We start from the raw sequence: 18,276 nt of genomic DNA, 5'->3' as shown, positions 1-18,276 counted from the left end.
GAAAAGGCTTGTTGCTCCCTTTCCTATTTTTTCAGTCTTTTTTTCCTGGAATTCTGATAGTCTACAGTTGGGCAGTGCAGAGGACAGAAACAGTGATGGGATTATACTACTCCCTACCTCTTCACACATTCTGTGAATGAGGAGGACAATGCTGAGGATCCCCTAAAACTGTAAAAGATGAAAGACCAAAAAATTCAAAACTCTAGTTTTGAGTTATAAGATTTATGTATATATTTATACTATGAAAGTAGTTCTTAAAGTAATAAACCTTTCTTCTTGTGTACCACCAAGGCAAATTTGGCAGCCAAGTATATTTACAGAATGAGTGAGTGATTTGATGCTTCTGTAGCATATTGCCTGTAGGCAAGTCATGTCAGGTATTGACAATAAACTTCTCTTCAGTCTATGAAAACTACCCCTTATGATGTGCCCAGAAGGCAGGTATATTTATTGTATGGATGAAGTCAATACTGAATTATAAAATCCATAGAGGGTGGCAGGATCAGGATTTGAGTTATGGTACGGTGAGTGCTCTGCTTAAACAGTATTGCCATGCCCTCAAAGGACTGAATGCTAAGGTGGGTTTCCAAAAGTGTAGGCTTTTGACTGAGACTTACTCTGTTTCAAGATAGGCACGTGTATGTGGTTTCATACAAAAGGAGTATAACTGCTGTGATCTTTTCATTGAATGCATGCTACTGACGTGTCATTTAGAAAAGGCTTTTTCAGTAGCATGTGTGTCATGTATTCCCCAGGACTTGCCAAAAAAGAAGCATGTTAAAAATGAGACTTATGGAAAAATCCTTGGTTTATTTTTTTCCCATGCTTTCTTTTCTTTGGTTATCCTCAGCAAGGAAAGAGGAATTGGCTTCCTCGATTTTTTTCTGAATTTCCCTACGAGTAAGGATCAGATGAGCATGGTGATGTTTCAGTGTTTCCAGACGTTGACTTAGCAGCTCTACGGTGTCCACCTTTTCCTCAAAGTCCCGAAGCAATATCTCATTTCCAAGCAACCCACATTTCTGCTGCAATTTCAAATTGTTTCTCCAGAGTCTGTCTCGGGCCTGTTTGGTTTTGGTCAGAACGTCTCTCTTCTGTGACAGGATGGTATCAATGTGCACCAGTTCAGCCTTTCTGCCTTGATTTTTGGCTTCCACAAACTGTAGTTTTTCCTTGAACTGGCTGAGAATATGTACGGCATTGGATATCTTCTTTTTGAGCTTCAGGATTTCATCACTGAGGTCATCAATCTTTTCTCTGTGTTGCTGATTCTCTTTCTTCATCTGCTCAAAGTCCATAAAATGTTGACCCTCTACAAGTTCTCCCTGAGCTTTCAAGATGTTTTCAAGGTTTTGGATTTCATGCTTCAGCTTAATGTTTTCTACACGGACCTAGAGGAGGAGAGATAAAAGAAGAATGACTTTTTTTTTTTTTTTAAATCCCTGCCTTGCTAGGGAAGAAGTGCTTCCGTTTAAATAAGTCATGACACTAATAAAGCTTCAAGGGGAGAAAAGCATTGTACGTCTTCTGTTGTTTAATAGGGAGCGGTAGATGTTAGTGGGAGGAAGTGCCCTATGTGTAGGAAGAGGAAAACGCTGCCCTTCTCAGGAACCTTTTTGACAAGAGCAGAGGGAGATGAGAGGAGGCTGCAGCCGCAGCCAGAGCAGGGCCCTGAGCCTCACCTCCCGCACTTGCTGCTCCTTGTGCCTTTCCCGGGCCTGGATGCGCTCCACCGCCCTCGCCGCCGCCTCCCTGCCGCCCAGCCGCCGGCCGAGGCTGGAGATGGCCACCGCCTTCTTGCGGGCCTGGAAGGAGGCCCACTCGGCCTGGGCCCGGGCCTGCCGCTCCTCGCCACCCCGCCGCCGGGCCGCCTCCCGCTCCCGGCAGGCGGCGGCTGCCCTCTCCCGCTGCTCCCGCAGTTCCTGCAGCAGCCGTAGGCGCTCGCCGTACCGCTGCGGCCCGTCCGCCCCCGGCTCCGCCCGCGGCCGCTCGCCCCGCCGCAGCCGCAGCAGCTCTCCCAGCCGGAGCTGCAGGCGGGCGCTGGCCTGCCGCAGCCGCTCCCGCTCGCCCGCCAGCCCTCGGTGCTCCTCCAGCAGCGCCGCCCGCTCACGCCGCTCCTCCTCGCCCTCCTCCGCCGCGTCCGGCTCCGCGGGCGCTTCGCTGCTCCTCCGCTCGTCTCCGCCGGAGGAGCCCGGGGCTTCTTCAGCCCGCGGGGCGGGAAGCACCCCGCCCGCGGCAACGTTTCCGCCGCTCGCCGCCTCCTCCTGCTTCTCCTCCCCGGCACCTCCGGCTGCTGGTGCGGCCACCGAGTGCCCCGGCGGTCCCGCCGCGACCTCCGGCCCTGACGGCTCCTCAGGCCTCGGCCACGGAGGTACCTCCGGCCTCGGTTCCGTGGGCTCCCCGGGCCCTTCTAGCACCTCGGGCCCCGGCGACTCCCCTAGGGCACCCGGGCTCAGCTCCCCCCACCCCGCCGCCCCCTCGGGGCGCTCCGGTCCGGCGACCGACGGCCTGCCCGCTGCCGCCATGGCCAGGCAGCTCCCCGCTTCCCCCGTTGCCCGGGCAACGGGACTCGGCTCCGGCGGGCGGCACCGTCCCGCCCCTCTCCCCGTGGCGCCGGCTCGGCCGCGCCCCCTCGCCTCGGTCTACCACTCAGCGACGGGGTCGCTCGGGGTCGCCTCTCCGATTGGTCGCGGGAAAGGAAGACGTATCCCGCTCGGCCAATCACAGCCCTTCATTCTTTTTAATACCCCCCGCGCCCAGGTGCACTGGCCCCATTGGTCGGAGGTCCGAGGGGAGGGCCGAGTTCTACGCGCCCATTGGCCGCCCGTCACGGGGCCCCGCCCGTCGGGCGCGCCGCCATTGGTGATGCCGGCGCGGGGGCGTGCCGGCGCGTGCGCGCGGCCTGTCGGCGGGCGGGGTAAGATGGCGGAACTGGGGAAGAAGTACTGCGTGTACTGCCTGGCTGAGGTGAGCTCCCTTCGCTTCCGCTGCACCGAGTGCGCCGACATCGAGCTCTGCCCCGACTGCTTCTCGGCGGGCGCCGAGATCGGGCCGCACCGCCGATGGCACGGCTACCAGCTCGTCGACGGCGGCCGCTTCACCCTCTGGGGCGCCGAGGCCGAGGGCGGCTGGAGCAGCCGGGAGGAGCAGCTGCTGCTGGACGCCATCGAGCAGTTCGGCTTCGGCAACTGGGTAAGGGCTGCGGCGGGCGCTCCCCGCGCTCAGGGGACACCGGGGGCGGCGGGTGCGGGGGGCTGCCGGCCGGCCTGAGGGGGGGGACCCGCGGGCCTGGCAGCGGCGGGGGACGTGCGCCGTCCTGACAGGGGGCCGCGGTGTCACGATGCGCTCTGCGGACACTCCCCACGCCCCCCGAGGCGCTGCGGGGACAGCGGCCTTCTGACTGGCAGGAGCCGGCGGCTCCGTGCCGGGTTGGTGGACTTTATGTGAGCGACCTGCGGGAGGACTGCTGGTCAAAGGGGCACTTCGGGCTTCTCGGACCTGCCACTAGCTTAAGTTCCAGCCCGTGCCTTCCCCCAGCCTGTCTGTGTTACAGATGTGATACCCTCTTCTTCCGAGTGTCTTTTCCTTCAATATGTCACAGCTGTAAACTTCCTGCTTGCCTTCTGCATACTATACAATCAGGCTCATTCTTAAAAAATAACAGTGAAAAGCATCATCGTTTCGTTCATTGTCTCTTGATTATGTTTTGCTTCATTGAACATAAAGACTTTTTAAAAATCTTAAAAGTTTATCATCATTGTAGCTTGTTGCAGTCCTTAAGTAGAAAAGAGTAAATACTATCTTTCTTTATATCGCTCTAAAAGTACTTCAGCAATGCAATATAAATGAGCAAAATCCAAACAATGTTGTGATCTCAGTGCTGGCTTGGAACATGAAGCTTTCTGGTGATGGTAAGGTGACTTTTTGAGGGAGCAATGGATGCTCAGGAATCAATGATGTGGATCCGTCCAGTGTCTCGATGGTGTATTCCTGTAGCTAGAGGATCTGATGCAGCTTGCCTTAGTGATGTTACTGGTGCTCTTTTTGTGGCTTACGTGCCCCTCTGCACTTGGAAATACTTATCTGGACCTAAAAATGCAGATCTGATGGAAACATGGCTAATTTCAGTATTGCTAGAAAAGTTTAGGCATTGCGAGTTGGCTTTTGAGGAGCTGGGAAGAAGTCATGTTCTTGCCTGACTGCATGTTATGCTGGAGATGTAATGAGAATCATCTTATCGCTCCTCCTTATTTTCCATTTAGGAGGACATGGCTGCTCACGTGGGAGCATCCCGAACACCTCAGGAGGTGATGGAACACTATGTGAGCATGTATATCCATGGCAACCTGGGAAAAGCCTGCATCCCTGACACTATTCCCAACAGAGTAACGGATCACACGTGTCCCAGTGGCGGCCCACTTTCTCCTAGTTTGACCACGCCGCTCCCACCGTTGGATATATCGGTGGCTGAGCAGCAGCAGCTGGGATACATGCCGCTTCGGGATGACTACGAGATCGAATACGATCAAGATGCGGAGACGCTGATCAGTGGCCTTTCGGTGAACTATGACGATGATGATGTGGAAATAGAGTTAAAAAGAGCTCATGTAGACATGTACGTAAGGAAACTCAAGGAGAGGCAACGGCGGAAGAACATCGCACGAGACTATAACTTGGTACCGGCCTTTCTGGGGAAGGATAAAAAGGACAAGGAGAAAACTCCCAAACGGAAGATCACAAAAGAAGAGAAGGAGTTGAGGCTGAAACTGAGGCCTCTGTACCAGTTCATGTCTTGTAAGGAGTTTGAAGACTTCTTTGAGAACATGCACAAGGAGAGGATACTTCGAGCAAAGATTCGGGAGCTGCAGCGGTATCGTCGAAATGGAATCACCAAAATGGAAGAGTCGGCAGAATACGAGGCAGCCAGGCATAAACGGGAAAAGAGGAAGGAGAACAAAAATATAGCTAGTTCCAAGAGAGGGAAGGAAGACGGTAAAGAGGGTGAATTTGCTGCCATTGAAAACCTGCCTGGCTTTGAACTCTTATCAGACCGGGAAAAGGTGCTCTGCAGCTCTCTAAATTTGAGTCCTGCACGTTATGTGACTGTAAAAACTATAATCATTAAAGACCATCTCCAAAAAAGACAAGGAATTCCTTCAAAGAGTCGCCTTCCCAGTTACTTGGATAAGGTACTGAAGAAAAGGATTTTAAACTTTCTCACAGAAAGTGGTTGGATATCCAGGGATGCTTCATGAAACTCAGCTGATGTGCAAAAACACAGCAGAGGCCCGTTATAGCTTCAAGGACTCCGTTATTTTTTTCCTTCCCTCCCCAAAGATACAGAAATTATGTCACTTAAAAACAAACAAAAAAAGCAAATATATAAACCCCCACAGTATTCATGATCCATGGTTTAAATAGACTTTTGCTTTGGATCATGGAAAGTACTTAATTGTGAAACTTATGCATTGGATTTCACTGCTTTTGGTACATAATTGGAACAGATTTCTTTCATGTGAACTTATTCAAGTCCAGTAGTCCCTGAGTGCTTTACTCCTTACTGCTGGACAAATGAATATTGGTGTAATCCTTGCTTGTGTTTTTGAAGGGGGGAGGTGGTTTCCAGCAAATGAAACTTTCTTCTCCCTTTTTTTTTTTTTTTTTTTTTTTTTTTGTGTAATGCTGGCAGCAAAGTGAAGCTTACAAAAGTCCTGAGCTCAGGGGCGTGCTGAGCGGGGATTTTTGTGACCATTGCTAAGGTTTCAGAACATTCTCCTTCGTAACTACAGCCAAGGCGCTGGGACAGCAGGGTGAGAGTTTCTGTCGAGAATATGGCAGAATAACAGGGAGTAGAAGGAAAGGGATGAGGGACACGAGATATCTTCAGGTACTTGTGCTGCGGAAAGGGTTCTTGAAGAGCTGCTTTCACACCCAGCTGGTCCAGATACAGCTTTGACCTGTGTTTTTGCTGAAACAGACCGCACTGAAGCTTTGATGTTAACTAATTAGTAGCAAAGTTGCAGGAGTAAGTGGCAGATGTGGTGCTCTGTTCCAGAGAAGGGATCAGCACTACTGTGAAGTGGCTCATTTGGGCCAGAAATGGGGTTTGGGAAAAGAGTCAGTGAGTTGTCTTGCAGGGGTTGGGAGCCCCAGGCAGCAAAATCACCATTTCTTCTTGTGGGGGGAGCCTACTCCTCCTCCTTTGGTATCTGTAACTTCTGAGCTTGTATGGGCTGAGGAGGTGTAGCTGCCTCCTTCTGATGACTTTGGGAGGGACAGGGAAAGGGAGTGAGATTCTCAAACAGAGAGTGATCACTGAGATTGGTTTTAAAAAACAGAAGAAGTGATGCAGATTAGATCAAAATGCACAGCTAATGTGGTCCTAATGTATGGAGCTGTAAATCAAGCCATTTTACAGGGTTCTAATTGCACATAACTTGAAACATACCAGACTAAACACATTGAACTTGAAATTACTGACATGGTAGTACTGTGAGTGCAGCCCACTGCAGTGAGAACAGCGCACCTTGAGAGGTAACTCGTCACAACTCTAATGACTACAGTCTCAACTGGGTGCTTGCGACAGGCACCAGCTGACGAGGTAACACAGCACCTAACGGATCCACGGTACTGTTTTAGTAAGATCTACCGATTAAGGGAAAGATGTTGAAGAAGGACTAGAAAAGGATTTTTATACTCACTTCATCCTTAAATTTCCATGCTGGTATTTAATCAAATGAATAAAAATTGGTGGTTGCCACGTGGAAGACAGCACAGTGTTACTTGTGCTTAAGCCTCTCTACTGGTGTCCAAAGCAGGAAGCTGTGACCTGAGGCCAGTTGGGCAAGTCTTCTGGAGCGCAGGTGTGCCAAAACATGGAACTTGACTGGCTTCCAAACAAGTGCAAGCACTGGAAGTCATCTTGGTTTGATGCTTTGGGCTGTAGTCAGTGAGGATACCGTGAAATCTTAAAACAGTATTAATTCTGCAACTTGGCAGAGGTATACTGATCAGAACTGGGTTTTAGTTAATATATCCAGCATTACCAAAATAGTGTTATCAGTGAGTTCAGAATAAAAGGGGTACAATTACAAAGCCAGCATTTCTAAGGAAGAAAAAAACAAAACTCTAGTGCCTTTTTCTTTTGAGCTTGTGATATTATGTCCCTTCAGAAAAGGTAAGGGCTATGTCCTCTCGGATGTAAAGCTTTGTTTGGCTTACCTGCAAGTAAGTGGCTTGTTGTGGAATACTTGAGACAAAACTGTCTCTCCTTGGCAGCAGTGAACTAACTGCGATGTGCTGAGTAGCTTTAAGAACCACTTCCACCCTGTATGCATGTACAAACAGCACACAAGTTCATGAGGTGTAAACTCTTGGTTATTTTCTCTGTCCTACTCCTGTGGAAAGGAAGCTCAGCCTTTCTTTCTAGGATTCTAATTATGCAATTTGGTTCTTCCTGTAACTTTTTACCTAACTGCCATAACATACCATTACCAGTAGCGTTCTGGAGCCTCAACTCTGCATGTAACTGAGAGTTTAAAATAATTGTGGTTTTTTTTTTTTTTAATTATTATTTTCTCAAATATGTGATTTTTATATTTCTACACTGTTTTGGCACATCTAAGTTTAACTGAAGCAATAGTCTAAGCCCATCTGAACAATAACTTAAAAAATAATCTAGGCACCAATGAGTCATTTAAATGTTGAAGTGAATTCTGCATTTACACTTTGTAGTTTCTTAATTCCTCAGCCCCTCCAAAATGTTTCTTTGGTGCTAGACGTAACTTATTGAACATCAAAATGAATGTAAAATAAAGTATTTTTAATGTAAGAAATATGGATATCAATATTTATTTTATACTTGCAAGCAAATTCAAGGTCGTAAATGTTTGCTTTAGCAAATACTAGTCCCTTGGAAAGGGCTTCCCTAGAAGCAATGTCTCATTTTCAGCTATGCTTTTAATTTTAAAGGTGACTTGCACTAGAGGATGCTGCTGTTCCATATTTTCACATGGAACTGATTTAGTCTAAGCATTCCTTTGTAATGAGCTGCTGTTTTTTTGTTTGTTTGTTTGTAACTTGAGATGCAGTTATGTTAATCCAGCAACTTACTAGAGCTACGCTGCTTCTCTTCTGTGGTGAAGGGGCTGAGAAAAAAAAACATGGCAAAGAGCTCTTCAACTTGTATCTTCTGTAGATCTGGAAGTGCTTCCTGTACTGTACGAATAACCTCGCCTTCGTGTTGCTAATGAAAAAGTGTTTTATATGCTTAATGCTCTTGACTTTTCTAATTAAAGATATTACTAATGATAGTATCTGTCCTTACAGCATTGATGTAAGCCTATGAGAGAGTGACACTCCATAAGCTGTTCAAAATATTGATCTTCTGCTACTGATAGAGGCAGCAATAAGTCTGTTTTAATGCTGTATGTTTGCTTCAATCACTCCAGTCCCAGTGATGTTTTACAGTAATATTTGCTCACTAGGTAACAAGGGAGCATTAATCTCCATTCTGTGTGTGCTACCCAGTGCAGGAGGGCTTGTTAAAGAGTATTCTGGATACAGACCCTCCTGCCCTATGTTCTGTTGCAGTCCCAGAAAGCATTAAGAACAGCGTTAGTAGGTTTGCACGCATCTTTGACCATAAACTGCCCTGTAAATTACACAGACTAAGCACTCTGCCATTATTCTCGTGTGGCGGCTGCATCAAATTTCTTTGCAACTTTAATGGATTTCATTAGTCCTTCCGGTTTACTATCTCTTCTTGCAAAATGTTTTTGCGTGTGCCCCAGTTGCTCTTAAGTGATGACACATTAAATACTGTGAAGGAAGGTACCTGCTGAGCATGTTCAGCTCATCAGCTGCTTCCTTAAAAGGAATGTTGCACTCATTTGAATAGTGTACTGGTGCAGCTGTGCCAGACACACAAATGCCTGTGCTGAAATCATGTAAAAGCTAACTGATATTACGCACACTCAGCATTTTACTAGGTTTTTGCATTGTATATTGGTAAATAAACTTGTATTAAAGTTTCTTTCCATTATTGATTTAATGGTAACATAGCTTGCGTAATGAGGAAAACGGCTTAAGTCTTTGCAATAACAAACGGAGATGCATTTTACCTAAATGGTGATGGGTGAAGAAATGATCTTTGTGAAATAGCTAAACCAGAGATACTGGTGGTAGCTTTGTTGGCTGCTCTTATGCTTAAATTTCAGAACCACCTCCCTCTGTTCTTTGATTTCTTCAGTGCTTCTTACTGTTGTATGGTAGAGTGCACATGTGGTTTGAGCTCTCAGTAAACACTGAAGCTCTCCAGGCTGAAAGCTTCTCTTAAAGGGCAGACAGAGGAAAAGGAACCACTTAAATGAGATGATAGTTATCAGCTTTAAAGATACCAGTTTGAGTCTTGTGCTGATCATTTAACAGTAACTTGTGTTAGGAACACTCTGAATGAAGTAATGTAATCTGAAAAAGACAGTTTGTGTGAGGCCCTGGGAAGCTCGTTAACAAAATCTTAAGTCTGCTAGGGAAGAAGCTGTCCCTTTGTTTTAAATGCTCTACTGGCAAAAAATCTATACCAATGAAGTTATGAGATTTAGTTTAGATCCAGAGGAGTTAAGAGGGGGCAGAACAACACATGAGAATTCTTTAAAAGGTACATAAATTGACCCTTGTCCCTTTATGGCATAGTAGTTGAGCACAGATTCCAATCAAAGTGCAACAAAACAGTTTGTTCAATCCTACTTCACTCAGCTACAGTGTGCTGTAGCCCACATGGAAGTAAGTTACTTCCAAATTCAACTGAAGTACGGGGAAGCTCCTTTTTTCTCCTGTAGATTTACACTCAATCTTTGCATTTTCATCCCTGTACTTGATTAGTTAAAAAAAACAAAAAAAAAACCACTGTAGTTGTCTTACACGCAAAAAGTTAGGCTCCCTCCCCTGCCCAGTCAAAGCACTGATTTTCTTTCTTAGAGTTGAGAAAGAATGAATGAATCCTTAAACACGACTAATCCCCGAACAGTAGTATGCACTTAGGTTGTTCCTAGTTAACTGTCTGATTCCCATGAGGCAAACCAGCACTGGAAAAGTCTTAAGGAGCAAGTAATGACTTCTCACCATGAGTAGGTCTAGTATTCAGTAAGCTGTTGGCAACTCTGCATCTGAACCAAAAGAAAAATAATCAATACTTGACCTTAAGGTAAGAAGCTCCTTAATCCAAGACAACCAGAAACAAGGGTGAAAAATTCAGAAGTACTTACTGTTTAACAGGTCCTAATAACATGCATAAGTTTGAAGTTTCTGTCCTGTGTGTTAAATGTATGGGCTTAGAGGATACAAGAGGACAGATGCTTTGTCAGTTGTGTAATTTGCCAAGTTCTATCCACTCCTATTCAGGGGACCAGACAAATGCAGGACAAAACATTCAGTTAATCATGTATTGTATTTTAGCCCGATTCTGCAGGATTGGGAGCAGCAGCTGGAGTTAGACACGGTGAGTGCTGCATATGGGAAAAGTTCTGTTGCAACTTAAGATCCGAGCTGAATAAATGCAAGAAATGAAGATGAAACTAAGTTCATGTTTTTGTTTGAGCCACTTACATGCAATTATTTATGTAATTCTAAAAGACAGTGTATACCAAACTCTCAACTACTTGCTTCTTTGGGTATTCTGGCTTTCAGCAGGGTTGTACCTACAGTTTGCATAACAAACTGATTGTAAAGCTTGGAAGTTACAAGACTATCAAAATTGTTTAAACCAATTTATACAATATTAAATTAAAAATCCAGAGATAGGATAAATTCTATTGGTTCTTCAATGCCATACAAGTATTAGATGGTTTTCTTGAGTCAATATTACTACAGAATAAAAAGGGTTGAACAATTACAAAAGATATTTACTCTCCATTGCCTTTTATTTACAGTCAGAATTCACAAAGGTTTCAATTTCAATTGTTGAGAGAGATTATTTCTGAATAGACAAAAAAGGGCGTTTATCACATCTGTGTGTAAAAGCTGATGGACACTTGCAGAAAACAGGGTATTTGTACTACTTCACCCACTTCTGCATGTTAGAGTCTACAAAAGGAAGTGTTTGAACCACTATTTGGATTTTCAATCTATACACAGTGATAAACATGAGACTGGAAAATTCTTGTGAGCATTTCATTCCTTTCAATTTAGTGCACCTTCTGTAACAGTAGTTGTAAAATGTTATCTAATATCTAAAGCATTAGAGGGCTTAATGGCTCTTGTATTTCACACTTAAGAAGAGAGCTTATGAACAGTGATGTTGAAGGCCACTAAGCAGGAGAATTTCATCAGTTGCTTCATTTTCACTAGAAGACCTCAACCAATTTATTTAAACCTCTTGGGGGCAGAGGAATGAGGAAAGCATGGTGTAAGAGAAAAACCATCCAGCTGTTTAATAGTTGTATGGCATTTTAAATTCTCAGATTAAGCAGCTAAGCATCTTTCACAACACCCACCAAGGCAGGTCGCAGTGTACGCCCGTGCAGCTTATAGCCAATCTTGGATACTAATGCAATAGTGCCAGGCTCCTTCCCTTCCATGGGAGCATGGAACAGTGCTTCGTGTTCATAGGGATCGAACTTGGCTCCGACAGGATTCAGTCTGAGCAGGCCATGTTTTTTAAATACTTTTTGAATCTGTACTTCTGTCATAACAAGACCTTCATATAAGCTCTTCAGGTGAGGATTTTCATCCTTAATTTCTTCTTTTGGAACGCTTTCTGTTGCTTTCTCCAAAATGTCTGCAACTTCTAATAAGTCCTTACAGAAGCTCTGAATTCCTAAAAAGAAATAAGAGAAGGGACTGGCATTAGTCCACCGAGAAAAACAAGCATTAAAAAACCCCAACCAAACATAGCCCCAAAACTTCAGCAATAATCTGTACTCTTTTAGATTTTTAACAGGATCTGTGACAGTGTAAACATTTGAGGTAAAATGGCTTTCCCAATTTTACTTGATGATACAGAACTATTACAGATGACCTGACATTAACACTTAAAATTCTAACTGAAGTTACCAAAACCTTCAGATGGCTTAATGTAGTTTCCTCATGTCTCTCTCATCCTGGGATTCACCTAAAGTTCAAAGCATTATGTTGCCCTATTCCTACCCTTTCTGATGTGCTAAAGATATTAGCAGAAGAAAAATCATGTAGTCAGACTGATGAAGAGTCCGAGAGATGAACAGGGATTCTTCCTTGAACAAAAAGAACTCACACCTTTCCTTCCCACTACAAACCACTTTTACAGAGTCAGATGCTGTGCCTTGTAAAGACTGAGCAATTCCTAAGCTAATGATAGTTCATGTCCTTATGTCCTGAAGCTGTTCTCTGGCTCACACTAGAAGAACCTGGACTAATCTCACTTAAGGCAAACTGTATCCAGAGATCACGAAAAATCAAAAAGATTCAGCAGAATAACACATTTCTACATAGAGGTAAGCCAATGACAAAGTCGACCGCATTTTGGTAGCTTTGTTCCTTTTTCTTTTTTTAGCCTTTTTAATTCTCGCTTACCTTTTAGGTGGATTTTTTCCTTACCAAGAAGCAATATGAGCATTACCAGAGGACAAGTCTTTGGTTTAAACAACAAAAAAAAAAACCTACAGAAGCACCTTGCAAGATCTGTAGGGATCAGCTAGTTCTCAGGAAAGGGTCACTTTAACAACCACACAACTCTATGGAGTTCTTTATAGAGCTCTTCATAACAGTAACTAACAGTAACTAACAGTGTCCAAGTAGTTCCAAAAATATGAACAAATGAATCAAGGTTTTAAATTAAACCTAGAACTGTGGTTAGGGCTGAAGTGTCCCAAACATAGATTAACCTGTTGTCTAGTGATCTGGATCAAACCAAATAATCAAACTCTTCAGAAGGTGATATTTTGGTTTGGTTTTTTTTTTGTTTTTTTTTTTTTTTGTTGGTTTTTGTTGTGGTTTTTTTTGCGTGTCCTCTCTGCAGATATCTGGGACTGCTTCTCTGTGAATTTATGCAAGTCTCAGAAATGAGTTTCTCCTCCTTCAACAGCAAAAGCAGTCATATACAAATGATAAAACTTACACTCATGCAGATTACCTGTAATTTGGTTTTCACAAGAAATTTTGTTTGAGTATTTATTTCTATTGTAGCAACTCAGACATGACTGAAAGCCCTTCTGCATTAAGTAGCATATTAGTGATACAGTGCTTATTGAAAATCAACTTCAGGATGAAGCATTCAAACATCCATGAAAACAGTACAAGAATACTATGTAACCGAGAAATGCTTTTTCTTACAGTACACATTAACGGAAGACCCAGTATTCAGAAATTAAAACTTCTGCATTCAGAATTAAACTATACAGCTGTGTACAGTGTGTGGCAAAAAAGGCCAACTCATTTCTCAAGCCAGAGTGACAGTCAAACACCAAGACAATATAGCACTCTTCTGCTGCAGCATTTGCATACGATTTCTGTTTTACAGATTTGTGTTTGGACTGTCAAAAAGCTAAATCAGATGTCAGTAGCCTGGCTCTTGAAGAAAGATGTGTTTCTAACACTCCTTGTAGCCAGTGACTGTACATTCCTACCACTGAAAAGAATCCACCCATTTAAATGTATTATTTCTAATTGAAAGATATGGCCTTCAACAGAACAGAAAAGTTATTCAAATATAAAAGGCTAAAAAAATAAAAAACAACCAAACAAAACCCCCAAAAAAAGAACCAAACCAAAATAAACACCAAGAACAAAAAAAAAAAAAAAACCAAACCAGGAGGAAAGCTAGTATTTCATGCTCTTGGTTCAGGTTTTTGCAGTCAGTTCTGAGACCAAAGTGCATGAAAAGGCCAAACTTCAGGAAATCAGACACCAAACTTAAAAAAAAATAATAAATCAAGTTGTTTGCTTTAGCGGTTTAAGTCTTGCCCTTGTTTAGCGAGATGATTACAGTTCTGATGCAAAGTGAGGAACCATTCAAACCTCTCTGCCTCAAATACATTTTTTAACCAAGCAGTCAGAATCACTGGGAAGTACAACTTGTCAAAACTGTGGGCCAGTCAGCTCAATTTTCCAGGCTTTCCATTTCCTGGGTCTTATGAACATACACAAAAAGAGCCTCCACTGACCGTATAACTTTGCCTCTTCTACCAGTTTCTGGCTTCTTTGCCTCACATTTTCTGCATCTGCCAAGGCACGCTTGTACTTGTCCTAAAGAAGAAAAAACAGTAACAGAAAACATTTCATTCCTGGTGGTTGGATAGCTGACAATAATTCAAAACAGCATATTCGGTATAAAACAGCATTTTAAACAGTTACATAGCCTAAACCCACCATCTAATGAGTAATTTGAAGACAACGTGCCAATTATCACAGCATCCTTCCTACCAAGGCAGGTGTTTGCTTCACTTTAGTGCAGAAAGAAGTGAAGGAAAGGAAACAAGAATGGTTTCCAGACTTGGTATTTGCCAACAGATTAGCCGGAAGAAATTTTTAACTCTATGGATATATCAAGTTGTATGAATCAAAGATTTCTGGTTTTTTCTGATGTGTGTTCACAGAAAGCCTTCATCAGTCAATAAGGTATTTTGACACTATGGCAAATGAGATTCAACCCAGCTATGACTGTCAAACCATCTCTTCCCTCTCCATACATACCACCGAGCATCCTCCAGTAACTTCAAACTTTACACACTATGAAGTATTTCTCTGTTGTTCAGGTTAAGTTTTGGTCCATTCCTAGCCATATTGCTAGCAGCAGATGTACTAAGAATGAAATTCAATAAAACTTAGGCACTTCAGGTTGACTGCTTCACCACCTAACCCAGAACTCCATGCTCAGCTTCCATTCTAAATATGCTTGACCTTCACATACTAGTGAAGAATCTAAAAAACAGAATAAAAACAGTCAACGAGTTGACTGAAGGGCCATGTTAGCTAGCCAATAGCAAATGCTGTCAACAGAGATGCTAAATGACATCTCGGCTTTGTCCTTCAGTGCTTTGGGAAGGGCAACAGAAAGGAAACTCAATCCTTTTGTGATCCATAGGTGCTGCTTCTATAGAAGGTTCTGAGCTACCTCTCAAAGTCTCAAATACTCTGGCAAGACATTTTATAAAAAGCACTCATGCAGAAAAACAACACCTTTGTTTAATCCACGCCTTCTACCTCTCAGGGCATTCTTCACCCTCTGCTGAAGTCACGCACAGGAGAGAATGCAAGATATGTTAGGCCAGTCAGAGGGAACATGACACTTCAGCCTTGTGTTTGGAGGGCTCTCCAACAGAGAAGGTTTGAAACTTCCACTTCCGAAGTATGTAATAAGTACACTATTATACAAAATCTAAGCATCATTCACCCTGACCTTTGAAAAATCAGCAGCTGTTTTCAGAAAGCCTACTCTTAGCACACACAAGTACACGCATCAAAGACACACTCAACCCCTTCCATGGGCTTCCAAAGATTATTTCTCCAGTGAGCAAAGCCTAAGCAAACTGAAGTCAGCAAAACTCAGTAACAAGTTTTCAGACTGGAGAAGGTCCAATTCCACCGATAAATCAGAAACTATTCAAAAAGTCTTAATTTTTGACCAGGGATGCATGTCAGGTCTTGTAGTACATCTACTCTTAAGTTTAAAGAAATTATCATTTTGCAGGTTTTTATTCAACAACTAAACAGCAGTCACACAACTGTATCAAGACTGCACACTGAAAACCCATAATGGACACTCTTAGGTATGCAGTTTGTATGGTATGCAATCTGATGACCAAAAGACACTTACAGTAACTTCTTTTAGTTGTTCTTCCAGTTTGGCCTTTTCTTCAGTTAACATTTTTTCAGCAGAGCTGGGTTCAACCTTCTGCTCATTTTGGCTCTGACTCTGATCCTCTTCCAAGTTCTGGCCAGTATTTTTCTGTTGTGTTGCTACACAAAGCAGTCGTGGAGAAGTCCTAAAGTAAAAACATTTGGAGATATTAATAAGTTGTTTAATTTGTAAGATATTAGCATTTTCTGGACATACTGGGCACTTTATTTGACACGTCAATGTCTACAAAATTCTCACATTAAAGCACAAATGAATACAACAATTCTAGGTCTGTGAAAAGCGTTTGCAGAACCTTTCATCAGAAGTAACTGAAGTTAGCCCATCTAAACTGTTGCAAAAAATAACTTTACTGCAAGGTAACAACCAGTGAGCAGCAGCTTCTAAGCGACAATTATACCCAGTTTATATAAAGTCGTAGCACTTTTAAGAGCAGTATGAGCTTGTTTTCAGCACAGTACTCTATCAGGAAGCAAATCTAGTTTAAGTGATGCAATCGCCTGCAACAGTCTCCCAGAAGACACACCAACAGGAGCAGTGGTTTGCCGCCGATTGCTACAGAGCAACAGAAAAGCGCCTTCTATCTCACTGCTGTATCTCATTGCTATATCCCAAATATCACGTCAAGAAGGGGCCAGTCTCCATGAAGATGACTATTTATACCTTCTTAACGTTTCTTAGGCTGAACTAGCTGAGCTACCCGAGCAAACCCGTTCAACGGAAGATGTGGGTGGATCCATGCCGCAATGCCAAAAGGCCTCGGATCCCGGCACGCCACATCCACACCTCGGGCCCGGAGGCCTTCAGACTCAAGACCGGACCAGGAAGGCCCCGCAATGCCTGGCCGGGCCACTCTCCCTGGGGAGAGTAAGGGAAGCCAGCTAAGGGCGGCGGGGGATGGGGGGCCGGCACCAGCCCGTCCCGGCTGTAGGAAGGGGCTCCCTGGGGCAGCGGCGGAGGGCCGGGGCTCGGGGGGAGAGGGGGGGTTGAAGCACCCCAGCGCGGCAGGGCTGGGCCCCGCTCTCCTCATGGCCTGGCTCGGCCCGGCCGGGCGATGGCGAAACGGTGAGTACGGACCCGAACGCGGACCCGTCCACGACGCCCCCGATCCAGGCCAGGCGGAGCAGCGCGGCACGACCCTCACCTCAGGGAGAAGCTCAGCAGCGGGTACCGCGGGCGCAGCGCGCCCCGCACACACTGGGCCACCGCCGCCATAGCGCCTTCCTGCCCACCGACCGCCTCAGCCCGCCCCTCGAGCCTCCGCGAGACCGCCGCCAATCAGCGAGCGGGCTGGCTAAGAGCGACGCGGCCTAGAACCAATCCACGTGGCGGATGCACGCCTGAAGCCAAACAGGCGGGGGGGTGGAGCCTGCAGCTCTTCCGGGGAGCTGCGGAAAGCTCATGTAAGGAGCGCGCTCCTGGCCCCCCCCGCCCCCTCATGGCGGAAGGTGACGTCCAAAGTGGGAGTGGCCGCGGGTGAGGCGAAGGGGCGGGGCTGGCTGCTCGAGCCCTGGAGGGTCATTTTGTCTTGTGAGGGAGGGAGGCGGGCGGGCCAGCCTGTGGCGGCTCCGGCGGGTCCTCAGCGCCCCTCCGCGGGGTGGTCAGGCATAACGTGGGGAACGAGAGCTCTGCGGGAGCGGGCAGGGCGCCGGCTGCGGTCAGTCGTCGGTATTTCTCTGTCAGAACTGGTCGGCGCGAGCTGGAGGCAGTTTGGTGGGTGCAGGTGGTCGGGTCTAACGATCCGCAGCTTTCCTGTGCAAGTTGTGACTGAAAAATTTTGAATTTCAAGATTGCAGCTCTTTTTGTCAACTGCTGAGTAACCCTGTTATCAGTAGTACTTTGTAGCGTCTCTCAGTAGTTTGTCTGCAAACCTCCACATAGAGGATTTCATCCTGTGCGTCTATACACACCATAACTGCTGTATACACTCTTGCCGGATAGTCATGATCTAAAATCTTGATGTTTCATTAAAAGGGATAACGTTGCTAATCCACTGCTTCTGAATTTGGCAACCTGCTCGTGCAACCTGTTTGTGTAAGTGTCCTGCATAACTGGAGGCTACGGAAACCCTGCTGGGTGATATTTGGATGACTTCTTAACTTTGGCAGTATTGTCAATTAGTTTGTCATTATCCTGTTAAAAGGGAGAAAACGAAGGTCACACACTTATCCTACAGTCCCAAAGTGAGTGCTAGGTTATTCACAGATGCCTGAACACCAGCTGTTAACCTGATCTTTGCATGCATTTGTGCACTATCCAAATGAAATCTGAAGGATAGAGAAGATGCAGATTCCATAATACAAATTCAGTAAATGTTATATTCAAGTGTGTAATTAAATTATTACTAAAAAGCTGCAGAAGACATTTCTGGCTTGCTGCATGTGAATCTTGCAGAAGTAAGGACCTTACTAAGTTCAGTCAAACTTTGGCACGTACACTAAGTT

At 45.0% G+C, this 18,276-nt stretch overlaps 3 protein-coding genes across 3 annotated transcripts; 1 reads left to right on the top strand and 2 right to left on the bottom strand.

The window, feature by feature from the left end:
• Nucleotides 1-778: 778 nt before the first annotated feature.
• On the bottom strand, nucleotides 779-2,525 carry CFAP184 (cilia and flagella associated protein 184; the record flags this gene model as incomplete). The annotated part of the gene is made up of 2 exons (XM_082483089.1): nucleotides 779-1,391; nucleotides 1,683-2,525. 2 exons carry the CDS (start codon nucleotides 2,523-2,525, stop codon nucleotides 810-812), a joined length of 1,425 nt encoding a protein of 474 aa, XP_082339215.1. The 3' UTR covers nucleotides 779-809.
• A 382-nt stretch (nucleotides 2,526-2,907) lies between these two features.
• On the top strand, nucleotides 2,908-5,316 carry TADA2B (transcriptional adaptor 2B). Its single transcript, XM_082482941.1, has 2 exons — nucleotides 2,908-3,192; nucleotides 4,263-5,316. Exons 1-2 carry the CDS (start codon nucleotides 2,923-2,925, stop codon nucleotides 5,253-5,255), a joined length of 1,263 nt encoding a protein of 420 aa, XP_082339067.1. The 5' UTR covers nucleotides 2,908-2,922; the 3' UTR covers nucleotides 5,256-5,316.
• A 5,584-nt stretch (nucleotides 5,317-10,900) lies between these two features.
• Nucleotides 10,901-17,071, bottom strand: GRPEL1 (GrpE like 1, mitochondrial). Its single transcript, XM_082482870.1, has 4 exons — nucleotides 16,977-17,071; nucleotides 15,791-15,959; nucleotides 14,139-14,220; nucleotides 10,901-11,815 (listed from the first exon to the last, which is right to left on the bottom strand). Exons 1-4 carry the CDS (start codon nucleotides 17,045-17,047, stop codon nucleotides 11,469-11,471), a joined length of 669 nt encoding a protein of 222 aa, XP_082338996.1. The 5' UTR covers nucleotides 17,048-17,071; the 3' UTR covers nucleotides 10,901-11,468.
• Between the last annotated feature and the right edge of the window lie 1,205 nt (nucleotides 17,072-18,276).

Source organism: Vanellus vanellus, assembly GCF_965231255.1.
Source record: "Vanellus vanellus genome assembly, chromosome: 4".
In the NCBI taxonomy this organism is placed as follows: domain Eukaryota; kingdom Metazoa; phylum Chordata; class Aves; order Charadriiformes; family Charadriidae; genus Vanellus; species Vanellus vanellus.
This window is presented reverse-complemented; position numbering and strand designations above follow the sequence as displayed.

What these genes read in the sequence shown, in the direction of transcription:
- TADA2B (XM_082482941.1), top strand. Translation starts at nt 2,923, where the DNA reads ATGGCGGAACTGGGGAAGAAGTACTGCGTGTACTGCCTGGCTGAGGTG. An exon ending in AGTTCGGCTTCGGCAACTGG is followed by an intron (nt 3,193 to 4,262) that starts GTAAGGGCTGCG and finishes TTTTCCATTTAG; the next exon opens with GAGGACATGGCTGCTCACGT.
- GRPEL1 (XM_082482870.1), bottom strand. Translation starts at nt 17,047, where the DNA reads ATGGCGGCGGTGGCCCAGTGTGTGCGGGGCGCGCTGCGCCCGCGGTAC. An exon ending in CTGCTGAGCTTCTCCCTGAG is followed by an intron (nt 15,960 to 16,976) that starts GTGAGGGTCGTG and finishes TTTTTACTTTAG; the next exon opens with GACTTCTCCACGACTGCTTT. An exon ending in AACAACTAAAAGAAGTTACT is followed by an intron (nt 14,221 to 15,790) that starts GTAAGTGTCTTT and finishes TTTCTTCTTTAG; the next exon opens with GACAAGTACAAGCGTGCCTT.